Genomic DNA, 25,493 nt, shown 5'->3' on the forward strand with positions numbered 1-25,493 from the left:
TTAAAATTTATAAAATAATGTACCAGCAGGGTGCTTTTTTTTGCCTTAATAATACATTTACCATCAGATATATAGGAACAGCCAAGTTACTCAAAAATATTTGACCATGACTTTAACTACTAACTGCAGTAGTTTATAAATATCTTGATTATTTTGTTACTGACCACGCTATGGAATGTAAAAATTCGAAAATAAATTTGAATGAATGAATGAATTTAAGATTTATATTGGTAAACACCTTGGTAAATCCCATAATAGATCTTTGATAGTAACTGTATATTAAATATGTTTTACAGTACATATGGTGCTACTTTATCGCACTAGTGTGAAAATTAGCATATTACGTTATTGTGTCGAAGATTTAAAGGGCCATATGTACTGTAAAACGTTGTACGACACATGTGCGAATAGGTAATTCGCAACTCGTGTCGATTTAAAACACTCCCTTCGGTCGTGTTTTAATTTATCGCCACTCGTTTTGAATTTCCTATTTTTCGCACTTGTATCGTAATGTACAAATTTAATTTGCTAATTAATATAATTTATTAATAATAAATGTTTATTGTTTTAGTGTGCCAAGCGGAAGCGAACCCCACGAATTTAACCTACAAGTGGTATATGGATGAACATCTAATTATAGGAAACTATACAAAGGAATTGGTAAGCCATTTAATTAACAGAACTTCATACAACATATGTGACATTATCTATGAAAAAAGCGGCCAAGTGCGAGTCGGACTCGCCCATGAAGGGTTCCGTACCATTTATGACGTATTAAAAAAAAACTACTTACTAGATCTGGTTCAAACCAATTTTCGTTGGAAGTTTGCATGGTAATGTATATCATATATTTTTTTTAGATTTTTCATTCTGTTATTTTAGAAGTTACAGGGGGGGGGGGGACACACATTTTTTCACTTTGGAAGTGTCTCTCGCGCAAACTATTCAGTTTAGAAAAAAAGATATTAGAAACCTAAATATCATTTTTGAAGACCTATCCATAGATACCCCACACGTATGGGTTTGATGAAAAAATATTTTTTGAGTTTCAGTTCTAAGTATGGGGAACCCCCAAAATTTATTGTTTTTTTTATATTTTTGTGTAAACATCATAATGCGGTTCATAGAATACATCTACTTACCAAGTTTGAACAGTATAGCTTTTATAGTTTCGGAAAAAAGTGGCTGTGACAGAATCGGACAGACAGACGGACATGACGAATCTATAAGGGTTCCGTTTTTTGCCATTTGGCTACGGAACCCTAAAAAGGACCTTATTGTCGGTGGCGCTTACGCCATTATCAACGATGCTCCCGTATTATAAACATCGCCGCGCTACGCAGTGCGGCGTAAGCGCCATCGACAATAAGGTCCCTTTTCATAGATAATGTCACATATTAATCTTATTAATTTAGCAATGTGACGAAATAATTATAATTCAGTGAGTTATGAACAAAATTAATACCAAAACTTCAGTGATATATTAAATATACGGATCACGTTAAAGTCGAAGGTTGCTTGACATGTTTCGTTCCATAACGAGGAGCTTCAACAGGAGCACGCAGACAGTCGGTCACGGAGAGTTGCAGCGCGCAATCTGCGTCGGTCTGCCAACGCGTGCTACATTGAAGCTAGCTTTTTTCACGCGATTTCCAAGTTGATCATTTATTTAAAAAAATTAAATTAAACTGTTTTCATTTGTAATGTAAATGTACTTTACGTATTGTAATCAAAGTTCATTTAACTGAAATAAATGTCATATACTAAGAAAAAGTGACTAAGGCCTCCAGTGCCCCAGGCTGGAATCGAACCAGCATCCCCTGCTATCGCGGCAGGTGCTGTGTTTTTCTTAGTATATGACATTTATTTCAGTTTATAATTTATTTAGTAGTGTTTCTAATAATAATAATAATAATTAAGCCTATACTCGTATACGTCCCACTGCTGGGCACAGGCCTCCTCTCATGCGCGAGAGGGCTCGGGCTATATAGTCCCCACGCTAGCCCAATGCGGATTGGGGACTTCACATACACCTTTGAATTTTTTCGCAGATGTGTGCAGGTTTCCTCACGATGTTTTCCTTCACCGAAAAGCTAGTGGTAAATATCAAATGACATTTCGTACATAAGTTCCGAAAAACTCATTGGTACGAGTCAGGATTTGAACCCGCGACCTCCGGATTGAAAGTCGGACGTCATATCCACTCGGCTACCACCGCTTATTGGTAGTGTTTCTACTTGAAATAGAAAAAAATAATAAAAAGTATTTTCTGAAAATAATTTAATTTGTTCTAATACTTCTAATAATAAGTTCAATTAACTTTAAAAAATATCAAAAGAAATCAAAAATGTATCACCCTATACTTATATATTTTGAAGACAAAGAAACATGTTAAAAATTGGCGTAAGGGTAAAAAGGGTAAAAATGGAAAGGTGCCTCAGCGGTGTGGTCACGCGTGAAAGATGGATAACAACATATTATATGTGGATGAAATGAATGGGGGGTCGGTAAGGGTCTCAAATTGTCGAAATGGCGAAGAAATTGACAAAAGTGTGTTCAGGTAGAAATATTTGTGTAAGGATGAGTTTTATGTCTCTTTTATAAGGTACAGTTGGCAAAAATATTAGCGTAGAACCTTTGTATACATATAATATAGATAGATAGATAGAATACTCTTTATTGGCACACCCCAGTAAAAAGATACAAGAAAAATAAACAATTGACACCCTATATATATATATATTTAGGGGTGCAAAGCTAATAGTTTTGCTGACGGCACAAATAGTCTGTCTTCGTGCCAAGGAAACTTTTATTTTGGAAATAGATAATTTCAATTTATATAAAAAAATATGGGAATCTTTCAAAATTTTTCCATTTATAATATTTAAACTTTTCGACGCTCACAGTATTTATACTAGACAATAATTTTTCATGTGTCTTTTTTGTTTCAGAAAATTGAAAACATAACAAGAAAATATAACGATATCGTCATCAAATGTGAAGTTTTCAACGAAGTTGGCAAGAGCGAAGACTCCAGAACGTTAGAAGTTACATGTAAGTTATAAAGTAACACACATAAATAATCTATACACACACACACACACACACACACACACACACGCACATATGCACGCACGCACGCATGCACGCACGCACGCACTTCCTCTTTTGAGATTGTAAGACAAAGTCAGTATGATTCTCACTGTCTATGTTTGGAATAGGCAATCCCTGGCCAAACTATATATTTTGCGATGTGAATAACTACTGAGCAAACTTTTACGATGGGCCAATTCCCCAGATCGCGAAAAAACTTGCCTGTTGCATAATTTGACTGATAAAAGATGGTCGAAGTCCGGGTCGAGGTGTCCGTCACTTCTTGTACTATGATGGGTGATCAGTGATCACATATGCGTATGATGATGATGATCGTGAACCACCCTGTGTCATTTATTACCTTAGTCGAATTCTAACGTTAAATAAAAGGATGAAAAGTCGGGGGCGAGAGTTTTAGCGACTTAAAGGTACAGTGAAATAATTTAATTTCAGTATCATTTCGTAGCTTGTCACAGTGACAATCAACAACTCAACAACGCAACAACAACAACATCAACGCGTATGTAATACCTCTGGTGTTGCAGGCGTCCATAGGCTACGGTGACTGCTTACAATCAGGCGGGCCGTATGCTTGTTTGCCACCGACGTGATATAAAAAAAAAATAAAGATGCTAGGGACCTCATACTATTGTCACTGTGACAAAGTACGATATAGCACTGAAATTAAATTACTTGACCGTACAACACCCATATTATTCAACAACACCCGTGTTAATACACGGGTGTTGTTGAATAATATGGGTGTAAGAGACAGAATACTGTTTTGTCAGCCAGGCGACAATATGTGTCAAAGTCTAGTCAAAGGTCCTTAGTTTGTCGCTTACCATTAGGACGAAATTTGCTTGTACGAATACGATATGAATAACCTGTCAAAACGTCCTTATGGCAAGTGACAAAGTGGGACTGCCAGGAAATGGCACATATAGTAGCATAGTTTGTTAAAATAAATAATGTTATGTTTACTACGTTTTACTAATAAGTATACTAAGAAAATTAGCCATTCGATTTATAAAAGGACTTATAACGATAGGCAAGCGTTTGACCACGATCTCACCTGATGGTAAGTGATGATGCGGTCTACGGTGGAGCACGCAACTACCATAAAACCCCACAATCTCTCTGCTTAGGTTGACTGGTAGAGAATGCCTCGCGGCATTAAGCTCGCCTTTTGTACTGTATTTTTTTTGTGCAATAAAGATGAAACATATAAATGAATAAAAAGGTATATTTGATACCATTAAACCAGGGTTTTAAAGTGACCCAGGCGAGCGAAACCATGGCAATCAGTGACGAGAAAATGTTGATTCACCCAGATATTTCGAACTACCTATAGAAGTTTAGAACCTTTTTACAAAATTACGTTTAATTTGTGAAACTACCAACGCTCCCAGAAAATATTATGACGTCAATTAGTGGGTGTACATAATACGCACCTTATCATGACGTCAAATCAAAACAGTAAACGCAGATATGGAAATAACTTCCAACATTTAAAGCATGACTCACGTTTATTACTGCAAATAAAACTTATCTCTCGTTCTGGCAAATTTATAAATTCAAATAGGAAAAACTGACCAAAATCGAGTCGAATTCTCGCCCCCAAGGTTCCGTACTATCACCCAAATTATTAAAATATTTTATTACTTTCTCTTCAGAGGGAAGAATAGCTTTACGATCCTACCCGAACGTATATTTTTCGGGAGAAAACGGTTTCCACTAACAAAATCTTAACAAATCCTTTGATTTTTATGTTCATCGCTTCAGCATAATATATTCTAGGTTCATCGGTTTCCGGAGATCCTTTACAACAGAAAAATTTCATATTTCTTTTTTTCAAATTATTTTTTTAGTGTTCCGTATAATACTTTGTTCACGGAACACTTATGGGATCACTTCGGTCTTGAAAATCGGTTAAATGCGTTTTTTTATTAATAAATATATTAAATGTGTCCAAAATCACAGTAAGTATACTATGTGTAACAAAAATACTGGGAATTCGTTTAAGGACATATTTTGTATCGTATTCTGATTTAGAGAAAAGTAGAAAAAAAAGATAAATAAACCAACCCTTTCTGATTAGATTTGTAATGTCAATAGTGAACAATCATAGGATTTTTAATTTGCTTGGTTTTCAATATGAAACAAAAATATTTTTATTCATTTACGTACTATTATGTATGGACCTAATGTATATCTATATATACACAGATATATAACATTAACTGTACAGATACTGAACTAAATGAATAACTAACTTAAATCTAAAATATAGGCCCTTGAGGCACTGTACCAAGGCTGGCGGCATTTCCTCGTTGTATCACAACGCTGATAAGTTGTGCGAAGAAGCCGCCAGCTGTTCGGTCACCAGTCAACAAAAAAATATAATAATATTATTTTGCTTTAGTAGGTAAAGTAATATAAATAAATAAATAAAATAAATAAATATTTATAGGACATTATTACACAAATTGACTAAGTCCCACAGTAAGCTCAATAAGGCTTGTGTTGAGGGTACTTAGACAACGAGATATATAATATATAAATATTTATGAATACTTAAATACATAGAAAACACCCATGACTCAGGAACAAATATCCATGCTCATCACACGAACAAATGCCCTTACCAGGATTTGAACCTGGGACCATCAGCTTCGTAGGCAGGCCCACTAGGCCAAACCGGTCGTCAAAACAATATATTTTACAAACATGCCGCCAGCGTCAGTTTTCGTGTCACCACTATTATGATATTTGGGTCAGTTATCGTTTTGTTGTTGTTATTCTGTTTCGCGTTCGTGACCTGGGACACAGCGTTAAAACAAAATATTTGTTGTTTATTACCGTGAAATAGATGGTAAAGACTACTGACTGAGAAACATACCCCGGACAGATGGGGACAATTTAGGATTTGACAATAGTGCAAAGGCAAATAAAAGTTGAGAATCATGGAGATATGTCTGCAAATATAAATAATAATAAGTTAAAGCCGAGGACAAGTCCAGTAAGTACCTAGACTTGGCTTGCGAGATAACCGCCATGTGGGATGTTGATTCGACGATCAATGTCCCTATAGACGTTTCAGCGACCAGTCTCATAGTGAAGAGTCTCGACCAACCTTCGGAGACTCTCAGTAGGTGGTTGGATCAAGGGTCAGATGCAGAAGGCGATAGTCTTGGATACTGCGCGGATACTCCGACGTTTCCTCTCTCTGCAACCCTGACCACCGGCAGCTTGGGCCCTGCCCCGCTGCTGGCGGCACAATTGGTTGTTTTTTATAATGTATTCATATATTTTGTATTGTTTTGTGTCTTTATATTTATATTCAAATTATAAATGAATTCATCTAACACCATAAATTTTGCATTATTATCAAACCTAAATTGCCCCCGTCTGTCCAGAGTATGCTGAGAAATCATGAATAAAACATGCAACAAAACAAGATTTAGTTCTAGGATTTAACAAAGTTGATATTTTCGGAAATAAACAAAAAATATGAAAAAAAAATCATGAAGTAAAAGCTACTTTAAATGCAAACATGATCGGTCCAGCCGTTTATGAGTTATTGCGAAAAAATCTTTTCTCCTTAGTAAAAAGACGTACAATGCGCTGCAAAGGTGCTTATGCTTGTAATGTACATGATACTTACTAATGAATAGCAGCCCTCGTTTGGCCTGTTCTGGCAGAATGGTAACTACGGAACCCTACAATGAGCATGGTCTGACATGCTCTTGGACGGATTTTTCTAATGATATATGAGGCAAAAGATTTTAAATGTATTTTTCTTAGAAATTTGCTGTGAATAAACTGAAATTGAAATCATCGCTTTTTTGATCTTAATCTAAATTTGAATAAAACTTGATTTATCCCATACTTTTACTAAAACTTTTATTAACGAATTGTCTATTTCCTCAGACGCGCCAACCTTCAGAACACATCCCAAAGACGTCGAAGCCGAAATCGGGAAAACTGTGACTCTAACTTGTGACGTTGATAGCTACCCCGCGCCTGAGATACGGTGGCTCCATCAGGAGGAGGATCAGAATATTGTAAGTAGCTTTGCCATTTTTCATAGAATCACAGCATATATATTTTATCTTGAGTTATATAAGTAAAAAGTAAATGTAAGTAAGTATCGTATCCGGAACACCACGCTGCGCGCAAGAACCCGCATTGCTGACGTCGGCGAGAAGACTGCTAGGCTCATATGGGTCTGGGCCTGTCACGTATGCCGCATGCTACCAGACAGGTGGGCTAATGTAGCGACCAAGTGGATGACAGAAGAAGGGCGCGGACGCAGCAGGCCCAAACGGAGATGGCGGGACAACCTAGACATCTTTCTCAACAATTAGCCAGAAGAGGCATTAAATCGGGGGTTGTGGAAGACTAAGGGAGAGGCCTTTGCCCAGTAGTGGGACACCATAGTAGGCTAATAAAAAAGTAAAATAAACACCATTAAATAAGACGAGACAGGTTTTTCAAAAATAAAAATACATAAAATTGAATTAGCTTTAAACTAGGGCCGGCAAGTACCCGGCATAAATGTTGTGTGGCAAGCGATATGTGCTGCAATAAGTTTGCGCTTGTCTTAGCTTTTTGACGATCTTTTTTCCTCAGCGCACTGAGGGCCGCTCTCTACGTCTTGTCATTTTTTTTATGTAGTATCTTGAAATGTACTCAAATTAATTAATGAGGCGTATTAACTACTAGGAAACAAATCTCATTATTTTATTGAATATTTTGTTCTGTTTTCTTATGGGTCCAGATTAAGAAAACTACTGCTTTATACTTAGGTATTTATAATGAAGCTTTATTCATATGAATACCTAGTTAGAACTATTTCTACTGTATCTCTGAATATTCTTGCCATATTATGTATTTAATTTATATTTGTTTACTGCTTTTAGATTGTTTTTATAAAATAATATGATTATTTACTCCAAATTCTCAGGAATTCGTGATTAACATTTATTGGGTTAAATAATGAAATTCCTATATCGACTGCATTATTGTATACGAACGTTAACTAGTAATAAATCAGCCTTAATTTCTTTTCCGTTCAAAATAATTTCAATATTAATATTATTACCCGTACAGTTCAATATGGCATAAACAAATGCTTTTATATACATCAATGTTTATTTGGTAAAAGCGGTTAAAACCAATGAACTGACCACAATCAATACAAATACTGACTAAAAGCTTTCGACCACCGAATTATACAAAACTATTGAGGTTTTCAACCGGTGCACTGGTGTACAAATATATTCCTTATATTTTTTGATTGTGATTTTGAAAGTATATACTTACTCAATGCTTCATTTAGATACGAATAGGTAATGTAAGGTGTCATAAAAAAAAATATTTTACAAAAAATACATAATACGACTTCGTCGCCATCAAGACAGCGGGGCCCTGGGGGCGGGAGGCGCGTGAGCTCTTCCGAGAACTTGACAAGCGACTCAAGGAGAAAGGAAATGACCCCCGTTCTGAGTCAATGCTTGTCCTACATGTCTCCATCGCCATACAGCGGGGTAACGCTGCTAGTGTGATGGGGACCTTTGGACAAGCCATGACTCAGAAAGGGGGTAATTTCCTTTCGCCCTGAGTCGCTTGTCAAGTTCTCGGAAGAGCTCACGCGCCTCCCGCCCCCAGGGCCCGGCTGTCTCGACAGCAACGGGCACGAAGTCGTAGGTGGCTTCCAAGGCAGAGTATTTCAGGCGCTTGCTTTTGGCGGCAGTCTCTGCCGGATAGGAATTAGATTTCATTGTAGAATATGTAATATAAGAGTCAGTATTTATATATTATATATATCGTTTTCTGAGTACCCACAACATAAACCTTCTCAAGCTTACTGCTTAGTCAATTTGTGTAAGAATGTCCAATATATATTATTTATTATATGAATATTAGGTTATTACAAATACTACTATATCAATATGAAGCACTTCTTATTTATAAGTTCATTTACAAAAGTTTTGATAAGGTTAGTTTGAATTATTACTTTATTTAATTTTTATTTAAGCTCTCTGCATTATTGTTAAGTTTTTATTTTCTGAGAAACAAATTGATGTCCATCAGGTGAAATGGAAAAAAGCCATAATTATTCGAAGTAGGCACCGATTTATCTTCTAGAGATCTAACCACATACCCATATCTGTACATATATTCGTAACTATTGAGGCAATTGTAGCAATAAAAGGGTATTTTGTGAGCAATAATTTAACTTGATTGTCGACGTAACAAGTATAATCGTCAGATTTAACATTTCGGAATGACGGGAGTGATCTATCATTTTATTTATCTTCCTCGCGTTATCTCGGCTTTTGTCACGGCTCATTAGATCCTGTGTTTTTTTTTGTCAGATATGGGGTCCGCTTGGTAACTAATCCCAAGAATTAGCGTAGGCACTAGTTGTACGAATGCGACTGCCATCTGACTTCCCAACCTAGGCTAGTTAGACCTTATTGGGATTAGTCTGGTTTCCTCACGATGTTTTCCTGCACCGAAAAGCGACTGGTAAATATTACATGATATTTCATACATAAGTTCCGAAAAACTCATTGGTTTGAGTTTGAACCCGCGACCTCCGGATTGAAAGTCGCACGCTGAACTGCTTAACCACCAACGCTTCCGCGTGGTATTTTTTTACCCCTGCGTGATCTAGTGTTTATTACCACTCAAATATTTTACTCTTTGAGATAGACACTATAACATGTATTATTCAACAACATTCAATATGTGGAAAAGGTATTCCGTTGGTAATAAAATTTGATCCGTACTAACGCTTTTTATGAAATAAATCTTGAATTTAATCATTAAAAAAACCCGCTTATATCTTTTGAAGTTTATTGAAAATGTGCTCCCGAAATTGTATAAAAGAGAATAAGGTTTTGGTAAAAATTTCATTTTTGGTACAAGCTTTTATCGCTGACTGTACTTTTTTTCTTCAGGCAACTAATACTAATACTTATTCGACCTGATTCGAAGAATGATTAAGACACGTTTAAGATCTTGAAAAGATCGATGACTAAACGACATGTCAAAATTGACGTTTATTTCGATTCCCCTGTGATCCCAATAAGATCTATCTACGATATTTCTAACGTCAAAGTGACATTGGTTGCCCGAATCGAGCTGCTTCTGTCAATTATACGACATAACTTATCTGAACCAGAACTTATCGTTATCGTATCAGTTCATTCTTCGAATTGGGCCAAATGTTTACCCTGGTGCGCTCTCTGGTGACCGACGTAGCCAATTTTTGCAGCGAGGTCCCACTCGCTGCTGGTTACCCCTCCGACGTAATTGTATGTGATGGCCACAGTTGGTCATGACCTTCCATTAGAATCCCTTCGTTTTCTAACGTTTTTTGTAGCTTATTATATTAACAGAAACGGCTGTAAGCAACATAGTATACCATATTTACTTCAAAGTTCACTGTCTTCGAGATATTTGGCATCAAAGTTGAACACTTTAGTGGTTACTAGTGTAAAATTAAAATCTCTGACCAGTTTTTAGAAACGTCAAAGACGAACCCAAATGTTTCGTAGATGTTAAATCCTTCACAGAAATCTAGTAACGAAAAAAGTGTTTTTTGGACATTGTTTAAAAATATATAAAAAAATAAGTGTTCATTTCTTTCGAAATCCGGCAGACCATAATGGAGATAAAAGATTGAAGAACCGATAGCCGTTTGTCTTATAATTCTATATATAGTGCAAATGTAGGAGTAACGACTCAAAACTGGTCAAAACTCGATGAAAACCTTGAAAGAATCGTTGAAAATAAGGACGATACAATAATTCCTCTTACATCCCACATAAATAAACTTATCTTACAAACGTATTCAAGCCACGCGGACGCTTATCAAGATTCCTTATTTCCTGCGTATGGAGTAATGCGAGTATTGTACCTTTTGTGAGGTTTTGTCGCCTCTTTGATATGTTTATTGTGGATGTGGGCGTCGTTATGAGTTCTCACTCGGTTCTCGATTACGAAATATTGCGAACTTGACTGGAATATTATACATCCATTTCGAGAAGCTCACATATTTTTTTATCTGCAATCTGACATACTTTTAAATATAATGTGTAAGATTTACCGCTCATGTATCGCGATTCTCTTTTTCTAATGGTTTCCTCGTACGTAGGAGTGCCTAATCCGTGTATAATACGATATCTCTCATATATATTAATTTTAATTTTATTATTTTTAATTTATAATGTAATGTTTGACGATCATGATGAGAAGATAAACATACTTTAGAAGATACTTTCCAAAGATAAGATACAATTCTAAAGATTTTAAGGAAGAGCGTTAAGTCGCTATTTAATTTACTGTATATTCTTTAAAACTCCGCAATTTTATCAATTTAATTAGTATTTACTCGTACACACAATGACAGTCAAAACTCTGTAAAATTACGTAATACGTTACTTATATTAATAGATTACTTACATTACCTATTTTATTTGGTGACACAAATTTCAATACAGTATAAGCCAAAATTTTAAGAATTCATGTCCCGATCGTCAAACTCTATAGTTTAATGTAAATTAAGAACATTTTTTTCAGAAACATATATTTCATATATGCATGAATACGGTTAGTTGCGAAACGCTTCTCTCAACTCTATACTTACATAAGAATGTTTATTACTTAAATATTCATTTTATATTCAGTCATTCAAACAAAAAACAAAAATAAACAATAACAACTACAATGAAACAGTCTAAAACTAATAACCATCAAATTAATTTAAACGTAAAGTTATTCCAAATAACGAATAAAAATGTACTAAAAATTTTGAGCAAATTGTGAGTCGTTAAATCTTAGTGTTATTGTAAAACGAGTTACATTAGTAGCTACTCTCTTTTGTAAATATCTTTCTCATTAGGTTTCATATTACTGCGCTACACATATATATTCGTGTCTTTGCGTGTAAATTTTAATCATATTTAATTGTATTGTCTCAGACTTAATAGAAAGGGGGATGACGTCACGCGACCACTTATCTCCCGCCCCTCTCACACAAGCGTCTCCCGTGCGTTGACGCAATGTTGACGCAACGTTGGCGCAACTGCGCAGCGACGCCATTTTTCGTAGCGCTGACTAGGCGCCGACGCTCAAAAGACGCTAGTGTGGGGTCTAATTGACAGCAATATCGCGATGCAGTACTGCCGCAGTAACGCTGATGCTGTCTGAAACCGAACGATACTTTTAACTAGCTTATTTGTTGCAGCGCGTCGGTAGGACCGCTAATCTTACCCTAACACTGGACACCCACACAGCCGGGAGATACATATGTATAGCAAATGTACCTGGCTATCCTGAGATTGAGACGTCTGGTTCCATTTTCATCAAAGGTAATTGGCATTTATATTTCATTTTATATATAGTTTATCCAAAACGTGATATTTTGTGTGACGTAATGAATGGATGAAGCTCAATGAGTCTTCGATAGCTATAAAGCTTTGGGTCAAATAACGAAAAAAATGCCATTGTTTTTGATTTGATGAAATTTAATAGTAAATTGTCCCTCTTTAAAATATAAGGAAAGTCCTAGTAGTAAAAAGATTAAAAGTGTTCATTATTTACTCGTAAATGAATATTGTTTTATGTTATACTGTATTGTGTTCCTGCCGGTGAGTAAGGTTGCCAGAGCTCAACGAGGGGGGGGGGGGGGGGGGGGGGGGGTTTAGGGTCGGCAACGCGCATGTAAATCCTCTGGAGTTGCAGGCGTACATAGGCTACGGAGACTGCTTACCATCAGGCGGGCCGTATGCTTGTTTGCTACCGACGTAGTATAAAAAAAAAAATATATTTTCCAAATATGTGCCTACCTACTTTGTATTAATCTAGTGCAATGATTATTGAGTAGCTGTAATATTTATGACAATGTATGTTTAATACTGATAAAGGAATATGAATGAGGTTTTCCCGAGGGGCTACAGTATGGGGTTCTTCAAAAAAGGAGTGTACAGGTTTTTAAAGGGTCGGCAACGCGCATGTAATACCTCTGGTGTTGCCGGCGTCCATAAGCTACGGTGACTGCTTACCATCAGGCGGGCCGTATGCTTGTTTGCCACCGTCGTGGTATTAAAAAAAAAGATTTTTTTTTTTTATAATGAAGCTTTATCAGGATTTATTTATTTCTTTAGGTCCACCAAAAATCCTATCAAACCATACCCAGTTCGGATCCCAAGGAGACAGCGTGAAAATAGAATGTGCGGCATTTGCTGTCCCTCGCATCGAGAGCATCGTGTGGACCTTCGACGGAAAAGAGATAGATTCTATACATGACCAGGTAAGCTAACAACAGAAGATCATTATCCACAATAGCTTATCGCCAGCGTAAGCTGCCGGTTGCCTTCACTTCTTCTTCTTCTCAGTATATTTGGTCCACTGCTGAACATATGCCTCTTTCATGGATTTCCATGTTGTACTGTATGCGGCTGTTCTGTCGCCTTCACACCGGCCCCGAAACCCAGCCTCGCTCAAACGGTATCATCGGGCTAGGGGTCGCGGAGCTGGATAACAGTCAACGCGTGCCTTCACCAGTTTGGTTATATGTCCAAAGTAATTAAGGATCCGTTGGAGGCAATGGTAATCTAAAGGTAATATTATAACCATATATATCTTGTCAACAGGATTACGCATTTCTTGAAGATGCGCAGCCAGGCGGTGTTATAAACTCGACTCTGATCATACGAGAAAGCCAATCCAAACACTTCGGGACATATCGATGTAACGTATCCAATGAGTATGGGAGCGATGCAATGGATATCAATTTGAAACCTAACAGTGAGTATTATCATTAAATATTCATTACAAGTTTTAGTAGTTTTTATGACAAAAAAATGTCTATAAGATATTAAAAAACAACAACCAGCAAAAAGAATGGTACTGATAGCAAATAATTCATAGCAATACTACCCTGAGCAGAAATCAAGTACCTTAGATTTTGATTTATTAAGAGAGAAAATATCGCAATAAAGCAAATATCCAATATTCTGCCAAATGAATGTTATGCGACATGACAGTTATGCTAGTTATACAATTATGCAAAAGTATCATTCGGTTAAAAATGATTCTGCGAAAACTGCTATGCGAAGTGTATTTCGGACAATCGATAAGATAAAAGGAAGCCCACTTAGTAAATAGTATTCATAGATTACTATTAGACTAAGTGCAATAAGATTAAGCTCATAAAGAGTTTGTTTTTGTATATTCTTTATGTTACACTTTTATATGCAAAAATAGTTTTTTTGTATTGTATACTACCACACAACTTATGAAGAAGTCTACATAAATTCAAGTGTCTAAAGATGCTTGTGTTTAACTTTGAATAACAAGCACAATAGATTAGTATGCGTAGGGTAGCCGAGTTGTATACAGAGTCAACAGAGTAGGTAACAAAATTTTTGTTGCAGAAACGTTTCCACTACTACTGATTCTGTTCGGGGTGACATCAGGAACTATAATGGTGGCAGCATTGATAATGCTAGTGATATTATGTCAAAGAAAGCAGAGGAAGAATAAACAGACGCAAGTTACAGGTACATTCATATTAATAACGCTTTTGTATAATAATTGGGTACTTGACACATGTTGAATATTATAACAAAATTTAGTTAAATGGATAGAAAATGAGCCATCCATTATAAAAAAGTGGAATTTAAAAAATTATATTGAGATTATAAAAAAATACAAGGCTCCGAAATCAGAAAAAAAATTTTTTTTATTGTCTTTCAGAAATAGAAAACAAAATGGTACCATTCGATTCCTTACATTTTATTGAAAAATAAATTGTATGACAACTATACACATAAACGCAATATTTCAAGGTCAAGATGGCAATTTCCTTGATCTTCCATACATTTAGGACAGACTTATATGATGTGACGTCACATCACCTTATCATTTTGTTAGAAGCGTTTCAATCGTCGACTACGAGCGTCAGACTTTAACTCGCATTTCTGACCTTTGTGTTGCTTAAATGCCATGAGTCCTATATAGACATTTGATCCTCAGGAAAATCAAGATCGTTTGACATTATTTACAAAAAACAGTCAAGTAGCCGATTATACCGAGTACATACTGAGGATATAGGTACATTATATGGGTACATATATAGGTACATATATTAGTATGGTAAATATCGTTAAGAAACTAACGTTATGTGTATTAAATATTCTGTAGTAAAGTGTGGAACTGTTTACATAATCCTCAAATAGCTGTCACGAATGGCGTAGAAGCATAAATGCAGACAAGATTACAAACCATAATAACATCAGAGAATATGCTTTTATCTTCTTAACTAATTTATATATGCGTAACTAAACTAATTTAAATTGACAATTACATTGATTGACTATTCAACTTTCGTTTATAAAATAATTCATTCACAAAATATGAAATCAAATTCTCTTTTTACGAGCAACAATTTAAAATATATTATTTTGTTACAAAAATAGCTACCAATTTCGTTCCATTTTATTTCGTTTCGAGGAATTTAGTTTTTTGACGTCTCATCATTTTTATTTACTCCGAGATATTTGTCACGTGTATTTTATAAAGACAACGGAATAAAGTTTTCGGGACATCATCAATTTGTGTTGTTTCAGAAAAACCCGATGTGACAGTGACAGCAGAAGAATTGTATAAAGAAAACGACAGAAACTCCAACATCAGCGATCTCAAACTTGAACTCCGACAAGCTAACGGAAGTTGTGAAGTTGTAAGTATTGATAAAGTTACTTCGGAAATTGGAATCATTTTGCTTTCCAATCCTTTAGTTTAGCTAGCCATCGCTTCAATTGAACCAGTTCAAGAAATAGGCAAATCCTCTGCATCTTGTGCTCTTATACTGGTGTGCCTCAAGGCACTGTTATAGGTAGCGATATGTATAATATTGCAGTTGTTGGTTGGGTTGTTACTTCCCACTGTCTTTCAAAATCTATAAATAGTCCTTCCAGGTTAGTTTCAAAGTTTAAATTTTGTTTTAAGAGTGATATTAGTATTATAAGGCATAAATATTGTTAGGTACCCTTACTAAGTTTTACACTTCGCACGTAGTTGAACTTATTTACCCTTTAGACTTTCTTTCTCTCAGATTTATTCTTATAACTTAAATTGAAATGATCTTTCATGTTTTTTTTCTTTTAATGCTCCTAAAGTTTTAATAGCCGGTCATTATTTTAAATAAGTGATTTTTAAAATAATTATCAGGTAATTTGTTTGAATTAAGGTTATATAGGACAATCATGCACAACGGTGTTTTCGGAAACAAAACTTGGACAAAAAATTTAAGTCGAGAACTAAAATTTTATACCCATAGATCGTGTGATTCACGTCGACGCGTGCCTTGATACGTATTGTCATATTATTAAAGGTTAGATATGACAAATCTACGCGTCAACGTTGATGACACGAACTATATGAAACCTAAACAAGTGAACAATACCACTGTAGCTATTATTCGTATTGTTATGCTTTTCCCGATGCATAAATGCAGCTGAAATACCAAATAAGAGCCCACGTTGCTATTAGCATAAGTCTATTTAGCAAAGTTCAACATTTGCAGTGAAACTATTTTGAAGCATTCTGATTGGCTAATTGGCCAAGCGGAGTTGCGATTCAAAAGTTTAAATGCAATTGTAAGCTAGAGGGTAGTTTGATAAGTTTATTTGGATCTTAGCGAGTTTATGAACTATGAGAAGAGTTTTTATTATTTAAAAAATATTCTAGTTACTTGGAAAAAGTTGAAGTGCTGAAAATAGAAAAATCTATAAGAAAACGTCGATATGTATTATAGATTGTTGTACGACAATTAACCAAAATAGTGTAAATACATGTCTTTGATAAAACAAGACATAACGAAGAAACGATTTGATAAAAGAAGAAAATAACGATCAAAGTAACCAAATACAGGATACATACTTATATCTGTAAAAAAGCTCTTCTTCTTCCGTCCCTGGTCCCGTTATCTGGGGTCGGGTCTCCTCACTCTACGGCGCCAGGTTGATCTGTCCTGGGTTGTCGGTTTTGGCAATTGGGCTTTCTTAAGGTCTCTTTCGATGCTTGACCACCAGGTCGATGGCGGGCGGCCTCGCCCTCTCTTTTGTTCTGGCAAGCTTAATGCGATTTTCACTACATGGTCTTCATCACGTCTCATGATATGGCCGTACCATCTAAGGCGATTTTCCGTCATTTTGTCTGTGATTGGTGCAACTTTAAAGCTCCCCCGAATGTATTCGTTCCGAATTCTGTCCATCCTGGTCACCCCACCCGCCCAGCGCAGCATCTTCATTTCATTTACATGTGCTATCTGTTCATGCGCTTTCTTGACTGTCCAGCATTCGGAACCGTACAGTAGGGCTGGCCTGACAGCTGTCTTGTACACTTTACCCTTTGTTTTTATCGGCATACGGGTATCACACAGAGCTCCTGTAAGCGACCGCCATTTTTGCCATGCGACATTTACACGGTGCGCAACATCGGCCTCTACATTGGCATCCGGCGTGAGCATAGATCCCAAATATTTAAACTTGTTCACAGTGGGGATTGGTGTTGATCCAATACATATGGTATCAGGAGTTGTATTTCCGCTAAAGGGACATTTCATATACTCCGTCTTGCTTCTGCTCACCCGAAGTCCGTACTTCTCTAAAGAGTGTGTCCACGTATTTAAAATTTCTTGCAGGTCTTTTGCAGTATTTGCCGCCAGTACTATATCTGTAAAAAAGCTATTTTTTATATATTCGGCTACTTTATCCGTCGCTGTTTGACTGTACAGTAGTTAAGATTAAACAATATTTTCTAGCTGCAGCTATTTTGCAGGCTAGACGTTTTTCAAGATATACTAAATAAATAATTATAAATTGAATTCCCTGTTTAATAGCAGATAAAATATTTTATTATTCATATCCGAAACCCTAAAAGAATTTAAGTTCTCAATATACGCACGTGAACAAAATTAAACGAAAAAGTATGCGAGCACATGTACTTTACTTTATACTGCAAAATTATTGAACGGCTTCTCAACACTGCCGCGTCTCTCACGCGCTCAAAAAAGTCTGGCTACATCGTTTGAGCAGTGTTTCAATTGAAATTATATCCATTAAATTAGAGATATTATGTTATTTTGGCCAGAATCCACAATATATTAACTACTGTCCAGCGAAGAAAATTAAAATATTTTCATTAGCTAAAATACAGTTAATACCATATTCAACAAAATGATGTAACAACGCTTAAACCATTAGCTTTAATAGGGCAATAACGAACCAAATACACTTTTAGTACCCTAAAGTACTTTTTAACTTTTATTAAGACAATGTTACCTTTCTGAACTCCTAATTCGTTCATTGTTAAAATTTTAGAGAGTTTATTACATTTTAGTCTAGTAGATGTTTATCACAATACTTATTGTTAGCTGACATGGAACTTTTTCGTAACACGAACAATCACGTAAAAACACGATATTTGAATAATTAAATTCCCTTTGACAGGGAACAATAGTGGCTTTTAAAAATAATTGATTTAACGGAATTTACTGAACGCTTGGAAACAAAAAAGTGATTGGAGTTTTTTGTACACACATATTCGTCAGTTCTGTTGGTAAATGTTTTAAATGACAACAGTTCGGTCAATTCAAATAAGTATTTTATTTCAATAAAGTTTATTAGTAAATTTTAATGACTACTGGATTATTTTACGAAAAGTGGTCTTCAAATTGTAAAATTTGTTCTGTCGATCGAGAATATTTCCCATAAACGGAGAACGATTTCAAGAAAGAACGATACGAGATAACTCCAATACGAAGCTTACTAACACACGTAAGTTTTTTATGTCACTCTTAGGGATTTTTGTTAGCAATCGGCCTCAATCTTTGTTTCCTAATATTGTGCCCAAGCGTGTATCATAATTACTGGTTTATTTTTGATAAATAATGATCAGGATGATGATTTTCTATAAGAACTATTTCTTTTTATTTCTGGAGGTGATGGATGAAAAGAGATTACATGTAGCGGAAATGAGAATGTTAAGATGGATGTGTGGTGTGACAAGAATGGATAGGATAAGGAATGAGTATATAAGAGGAAGTCTGAAAGTTGCACCAATAGTAGAAAAAGTAAGAGCGAATCGCCTAGCATGGTATGGGCATGTGATGCGGAGGGACGAAAGTCATGTGACAAGAAAGGTATTACGAATGAATGTGGAGGGATGAAAACCGAGGAAAAGGTGGATAGACTGTACAAATACATAATCCTTTGTTTCATTAAATACTGTACATATAATTCAACGGATGGTATCTCCCTGTGTGAGAAATGATATAAAATGAACGCGAGTGAATGGTGAGATGACGGGCGATAGAAAGGTAATGAAGAAAAAGACATGCTGCGCCGACCCCAAATGAATGGGTTAAGGGCAAGCTAATAAATGACTATGTATGTCTATTATTGAGCTGTTAAGACGAAAGTAGATGATCGCGCGTAGCTATGGTTAATATACAATTAAAGGTGCAAAAAATATTTTCCATTATGTCAATATCCAGGGAGGAAAATGTGGACTACGTACAAATGAAGCGGTCGTCCACTATGTTCTTAACACGTTCATGGGCACAGCACAATTCTCTAAATTGCCTGATGTGGCACAGGTAAATCCCGTATAAACGTTTTTTCGTCTATGGACGGACTGCCACGTTGCATTATCTATAAAAAATTATGCCACAATCTTCATACATTGAAGAGGCTCGTGATACGGCATCTCGTCTATAGCCGTAACGTCCTCAGCCGTGTCGTGCCGCAGCATGCGGCATGGCCTTATACTGGTGATGCATAAAGTCTGAAGATTTTGCTGCGACACTAGAAAGCCTTTTGATGTGCCATTATAATCCTATAAAAACTCGCCGTCTGTGGACGGGATAACGGGTTTGTCAAACATCATCGGCTACAGACGTGGTGCCATATCATGAGGCTCTCCATTTACGTCTATCGACGGACTGCCCGTGAACGTGTTAAGATCTAATACTCATTTTCTTTCCCAGGACTACCCCAACACAGGCTCTGACAGCACGCTATGCTCCAACGCGAAGCTCGGCAGTGGCATACCACTGGCCGGCTCTGTGCCACTCAACTCTATAACTCAGAGTAACTACCAGCCTTATAGATATAGCAATGACTATACGGATCCGGCGTATGCGGATTGTTACAAGGTGAGCTTTTTAGATGAACTTAACTGAATGTTTCAAGGGCTAGCTAGGTAATTAGATGATTACGTCCGTACCGCCACAATGCTCCGAAATAACTGCGTTATGCGGCGTACAACCCATGAATGCCAGATGCAGCGCACGGCACTCGTGCGCGGCATCTGGCGTGTATGAGAGACCATAATGCATTTCCATAGTAAGCATTTGTACGTCGCGTACAGCGTCACGCCGGACGCGACCTACGGCGTTTGTTGCAGACCAGCGCCTTTGGTCGTTCTTTAAACGCTAGCATCCAATTTGATGCCTAAGCCTATAGTTATTGAACTACTTCTAGAATCACTAAACGTTTAATTGGCGTATTAAAAGTCAGCCCTTTGAAAATAACTGATTCACTAAGCCAAGTGATACAAATTTAACCTAAAAAAAAACAATATAAAATATAATAATATTATATATATATGGAAAATAAACTAAACAAAATACCCTAACCAAACATTTCACGATGTCCAATTTAACAAATTGACTACGTTACGTGCAGTCATCTGGTGAAACGTTGCGCTTAATGATTTGGATAGTTATTCTTCAGTTATTCCATTAGATTGCATTTAATGAACGGCCTAGGCGTCTAATTAGCTGGCTAATTTAATCAATTGGCTGCGACAGATACACTTCGACTCTTCGGCATCTTTTGTGTAATCGCCTTCCTTAAGAGCTACCTTGTGCCTACTAAAGACCTTTTTCGATCATCTCCGTGTGTCGGATGATGAAGCTCAAGACAGCGCCTTAAATTCCTTCGGTTCCAGATAGCCTGCTCCTAAGTCCTTCATTCTCTGTCTACCGAGCAATGATATTATATTACTAAAGATAGGTTATATTCATACACAAGGAGCTCAAAAATACTTCCGTATTTATTAAACAAAGTAAAAACAGGATATGATTTTATGAAAAAAAAAAAAACAAATTCAGTGCAGGAAAATACGCTTCTATGAAAAAATTAAGACAATCAATTCGTAAAAGATCTCAATTAATTTAACCTTTCAGTGTACATAAAAGACGAATTTTCCGGTCTTTTTTGTTTGAAAATTACAATTCTGTTCTACAAGGAAAACGCGATGTAAATGCTTTTCAATAGAAATTTAGGATCAATTGCAATTCGAGAGTTTAATTGTTTGATTGCCGTTTTGAACTTTTAGTGTTTCCTAAAAGTTACAAGGATAATTTTTTTACATTCGATTTTGTAAAGGAAATATATAAGTTTTTGATTTTACACGATCTTACGCTGAGCCCCTCTTCCGATTTTAAAATTAGTGCGAAAAGGACAACTGCAGTTTAAGCGAAAAATCCTCCGTCAAAATCCCAAAACTTGAGGTTTCGTACTCGACTGTCCTTACTCCTCCAAAACTTAACCAATTGTAACGAAATTTTGAAATCTAAATAATAATGAAATTATCTGTGTCAGACTGCTTTTCTTTATTGGTTAATTGATGTCAGTTTTGAACATGACGCCTCTCTTTTCGGTCTAGTCTATTGCCTGCCATTTTAAGCAATATTTGAAGAGCTCTCACACTGGTTATGTTAATCTGTGTTCAAAAACTCATTGCTCTAGGATCAAAAACCACAGAAGAAACAGTCAAGTACGTTTGTATAGAAAAATAACCACTCCACGTGCCTTTTAACTATAAAACTCCTGTAATTAATATTTTGTGATGCGGCTCAAGCAATAGGTACTTGATTACATCATAAACTTTGTACATTAAATATTAGTAATTATTCACTAAATTAATTTAATTCGAAATTTTACTACGCTATCAATTAATTATAATACTAAAACTACGAAAACTAAAACAATATTAGCAGTGACTAGCCAGATAACTTCTAAATGCTCTGAACTTTTGTACCTAAACCCTAAAAGCGGGTAATAATATTATTAAATTTATTTACAAGAGCTTTATTTTAAAATAGTTTAATGAAACTATAAAATAGTCGGACCTGTAGGGCTAAGGTCGGCTCTTTATCATTTGTCACCATGCCTGTCACGTTCTAACAAGTATGTTAGCGCGAAAGTGACGGGCATAGTGGCAAGTGATAAAAACGGAAACATCATGCCACCGCTGTAGGGCTAAGATGGTCGGTTTTTAGGGTTCCGTACCTCGAAAGAAAAAACGGAACCCTTATAGGATCACTGTTGTTCGTCCGTCCGTCTGTCTGTCTGTCTGTCAAGACCCTTTTTCTCAACGCGTGGAGGTATCAAGCTGGAATATATATCAAATACTCTGGTCTACTGTCCGTTGGAGCTGTGAAAAAATTCTAAGCCAACGCAATCAAAAGATACAGCCGTTTATGCCGTATATTTCTGCAAATTTTCGACACTCGCAAGGGATTCAAAACCTACAGAGTACTTCCCTTGAACTCAGAATCTTGAAATTTGGTAGAAGCAACGTCTTATATAGGTAGCACAGATAAAGGAAAAATTGCGAAAACCGTAAATTTTTAGTTACATCGTTGTCTAAGTACCTATACAAGTCTTAATTGAGTTTATGTGGGACTTAGTCAATTTGTGTAATAATGTCCTTATATTTATTATTTATAAACATATTGGGCTAAGTCACCCATGTTTCTTTTTATATTAGGTGTTAGTTTTAGTTTTGTAGGTAGTTTTAAGTTTTGGTTAAAATTTAATATGTTTTCAGATTTACTACTTTTTTTTTAAACTTGTAACTTCGATTTGATATTTTTTTTGTCCGCAGGTAAACGGCTACCAGACCTACGTGCATTACGGCCACGATTACACCCCCGGGTCTTTGCGAGTACAATCCCCCACGCTCAGCACCGACAAATTAACTCCTAACAGGTAAGGCTCATAGATTATCCCCTACCAAATACCGCAGTTAAAGGATACTCGAAGAATGTCATACAGTCACCCATCTATTCCTTTCTCTTTTGCACGCGCATAATTTTACATCGCTGTTCCGCCTGCACAGTGACATTTACCATTTACCGCTGACATGGGCGGCACGGCAATATAATTATTTTATTTTATTTTTATTGCACATAAGAAAACACACTGTATAAAAGGTGAACTTAATGCCATAAGGCATTCAACCTTAAGGCAAAGCAGATAAGTTGTAAGCGGATTATGCGTATGCTATAGAATTGTAAACAAGCGGGTCAATGTTCGAAAGTTTTCGCGCATAGCGACTTTCCTTTACCGTATAATGGTCCTATTTTGCTCCAATATTTGCTCTAAATTATGGAAACTATGAATATTTCATTACACCTCCGATTATTTGCGAGTACAATCGCGCGCTCAGTGCGGACAAATTAACTCCTAAAAAGGTAAGGCGCAGTCATTTATTATTTCCCACGAAATACCGCACTTACAGAATGCTTCCATTTATTGCCCACTGCTGAGCAAGCCACTTGTCCCTGCCCTGCCACTTGTACTAATCTCATCCAGAAGTGACCCGCAGTCTTCCGAATGTCGTCCACCCAACCAGCCAACGGACGCCAGGCGTTCCTTTTTTACTTAAGCGGCAGCGAGCTGAAGGTCATAGTCAGAAAAAAGCGGCCAAGTGCGAGTCGGACTCGCCCATGAAGGGTTCCGTACCATTTATGACGTATTAAAAAAACTACTTACTAGATCTGGTTTAAACCAATTTTCGGTGGAAGTTTGCATGGTAATGTATATCATATATTTTTTTTTAGATTTTTCATTCTGTTATTTTAGAAGTTACAGGGGGGGGGGACACATTTTTTCACTTTGGAAGTGTCTCTCGCGCAAACTATTCAGTTTAGAAAAAAATGATATTAGAAACCTAAATATCATTTTTGAAGACCTATCCCTAGATACCCCACACGTATGGGTTTGATGAAAAAAAAAAAATTTTTTAATTTTTATGACGTATTAAAAAAAACTACTTACTAGATCTCGTTTAAACCAATTTTCGGTGGAAGTTTGCATGGGAATGTATATCATATATTTTTTTAGATTTTTCATTCTGTTGTTTTAGAAGTTACGGGGGGGGGGGGGGGACACTTTTTACCACTTTGGAAGTGTCTCTCGCGCAAACTATTCAGTTTAGAAAAAAATGATATTAGAAACCTCAATATCATTTTTAAAGACGCGTATGGGTTTGATGAAAAAAGATTTTTTGAGTTTCAGTTCTAAGTATGGGGAACCCCCAAAACTAATTGTTTTTTTCTATTTTTGTGTAAACATCATAATGCGGTTCATAGAATACATCTACTTACCAAGTTTGAACAGTATAGCTTTTATAGTTTCGGAAAAAAGTGGCTGTGACAGAATCGGACAGACAGACGGACATGACGAATCTATAAGGGTTCCGTTTTTTGCCATTTGGCTACGGAACCCTAAAAAACGGGACAAAAGCGAGTCAGACTCGCCCACCAAGAGTTCCGTACTTTTTAGTATTTCTTGTTATAGTGGCAACAGGAATGCATCATCTATGAAAATTACAACTGTCTAGCTATCACGGTCCATAAAATACAGCCTGGCGACAGACGGACAGACATCGCGTAGGTATATATATGTTGCGTAAATTACAACGTTTCCTTACATACTCCATCTAGTGATAAATTAGAGATTGTGATACATAACTAGTATTGGCTCTTTTAAGTGATATAAAATCACTAAATCCAGTTTCATAATATCGTATTAGTTATACATCTCGCGACGAATGATGATCCAATTACGATATTAATGTTTCTTCAGGTTTCTTGTTTGGGCTTCATATAAAAATATTTTTTTGTGACAGCTACTCCATAAAAAATAAACTGAAATAGGGACCGCGCTTCATTCGACGCAAGAGGTTATGTTAGTAGCATTAAATGCGCCATCTAGTGGTATATAGTGATCTACGTCCAGTATATTTGAGTCATTTGAGTAATGTGACACCATTACTTCCCGTCAGCGTACAGTTTTGATGAATTGTGTCTGTCAATTGCGAGCAAATTTATTTTAGTGCCTCTGTTGTCTAATTTGTGACTCATTCGAATTAAAAATGAATGAATTAGTCCCGAAAGTATGTTTATGTTTGGAGTAATGTAGAGTACGTTTACGTTGTTATATTTTTGTTAGTTTAAAGTGGAAAGTGTTGGTGGCCTAGCGGTAAGAACGTGCGGCTTTCAATCTGGAAGTCGCGGGTTC

General features: G+C 36.3%; 1 protein-coding gene across 2 annotated transcripts in view; it reads left to right on the forward strand.

The window, feature by feature from the left end:
• LOC133531228 (irregular chiasm C-roughest protein-like) overlaps window positions 1–25,493 on the forward strand; it is a 95,363-nt gene that overhangs the window by 52,310 nt on the left and 17,560 nt on the right. For both annotated transcript variants that reach the window (XM_061869374.1, XM_061869375.1), the window contains exons 8-17: window positions 572–660; window positions 2,952–3,054; window positions 7,027–7,160; window positions 12,356–12,479; window positions 13,275–13,420; window positions 13,764–13,917; window positions 14,547–14,672; window positions 15,741–15,853; window positions 20,165–20,332; window positions 23,074–23,177. In XM_061869374.1, the coding sequence (XP_061725358.1) occupies window positions 572–660; window positions 2,952–3,054; window positions 7,027–7,160; window positions 12,356–12,479; window positions 13,275–13,420; window positions 13,764–13,917; window positions 14,547–14,672; window positions 15,741–15,853; window positions 20,165–20,332; window positions 23,074–23,177 (1,261 nt within the window). The remainder of the gene's footprint in view (window positions 1–571; window positions 661–2,951; window positions 3,055–7,026; window positions 7,161–12,355; window positions 12,480–13,274; window positions 13,421–13,763; window positions 13,918–14,546; window positions 14,673–15,740; window positions 15,854–20,164; window positions 20,333–23,073; window positions 23,178–25,493) is intronic.

Source organism: Cydia pomonella, chromosome 24 (assembly GCF_033807575.1).
Source record: "Cydia pomonella isolate Wapato2018A chromosome 24, ilCydPomo1, whole genome shotgun sequence".
Classification (NCBI taxonomy): Eukaryota; Metazoa; Arthropoda; class Insecta; order Lepidoptera; family Tortricidae; genus Cydia; species Cydia pomonella.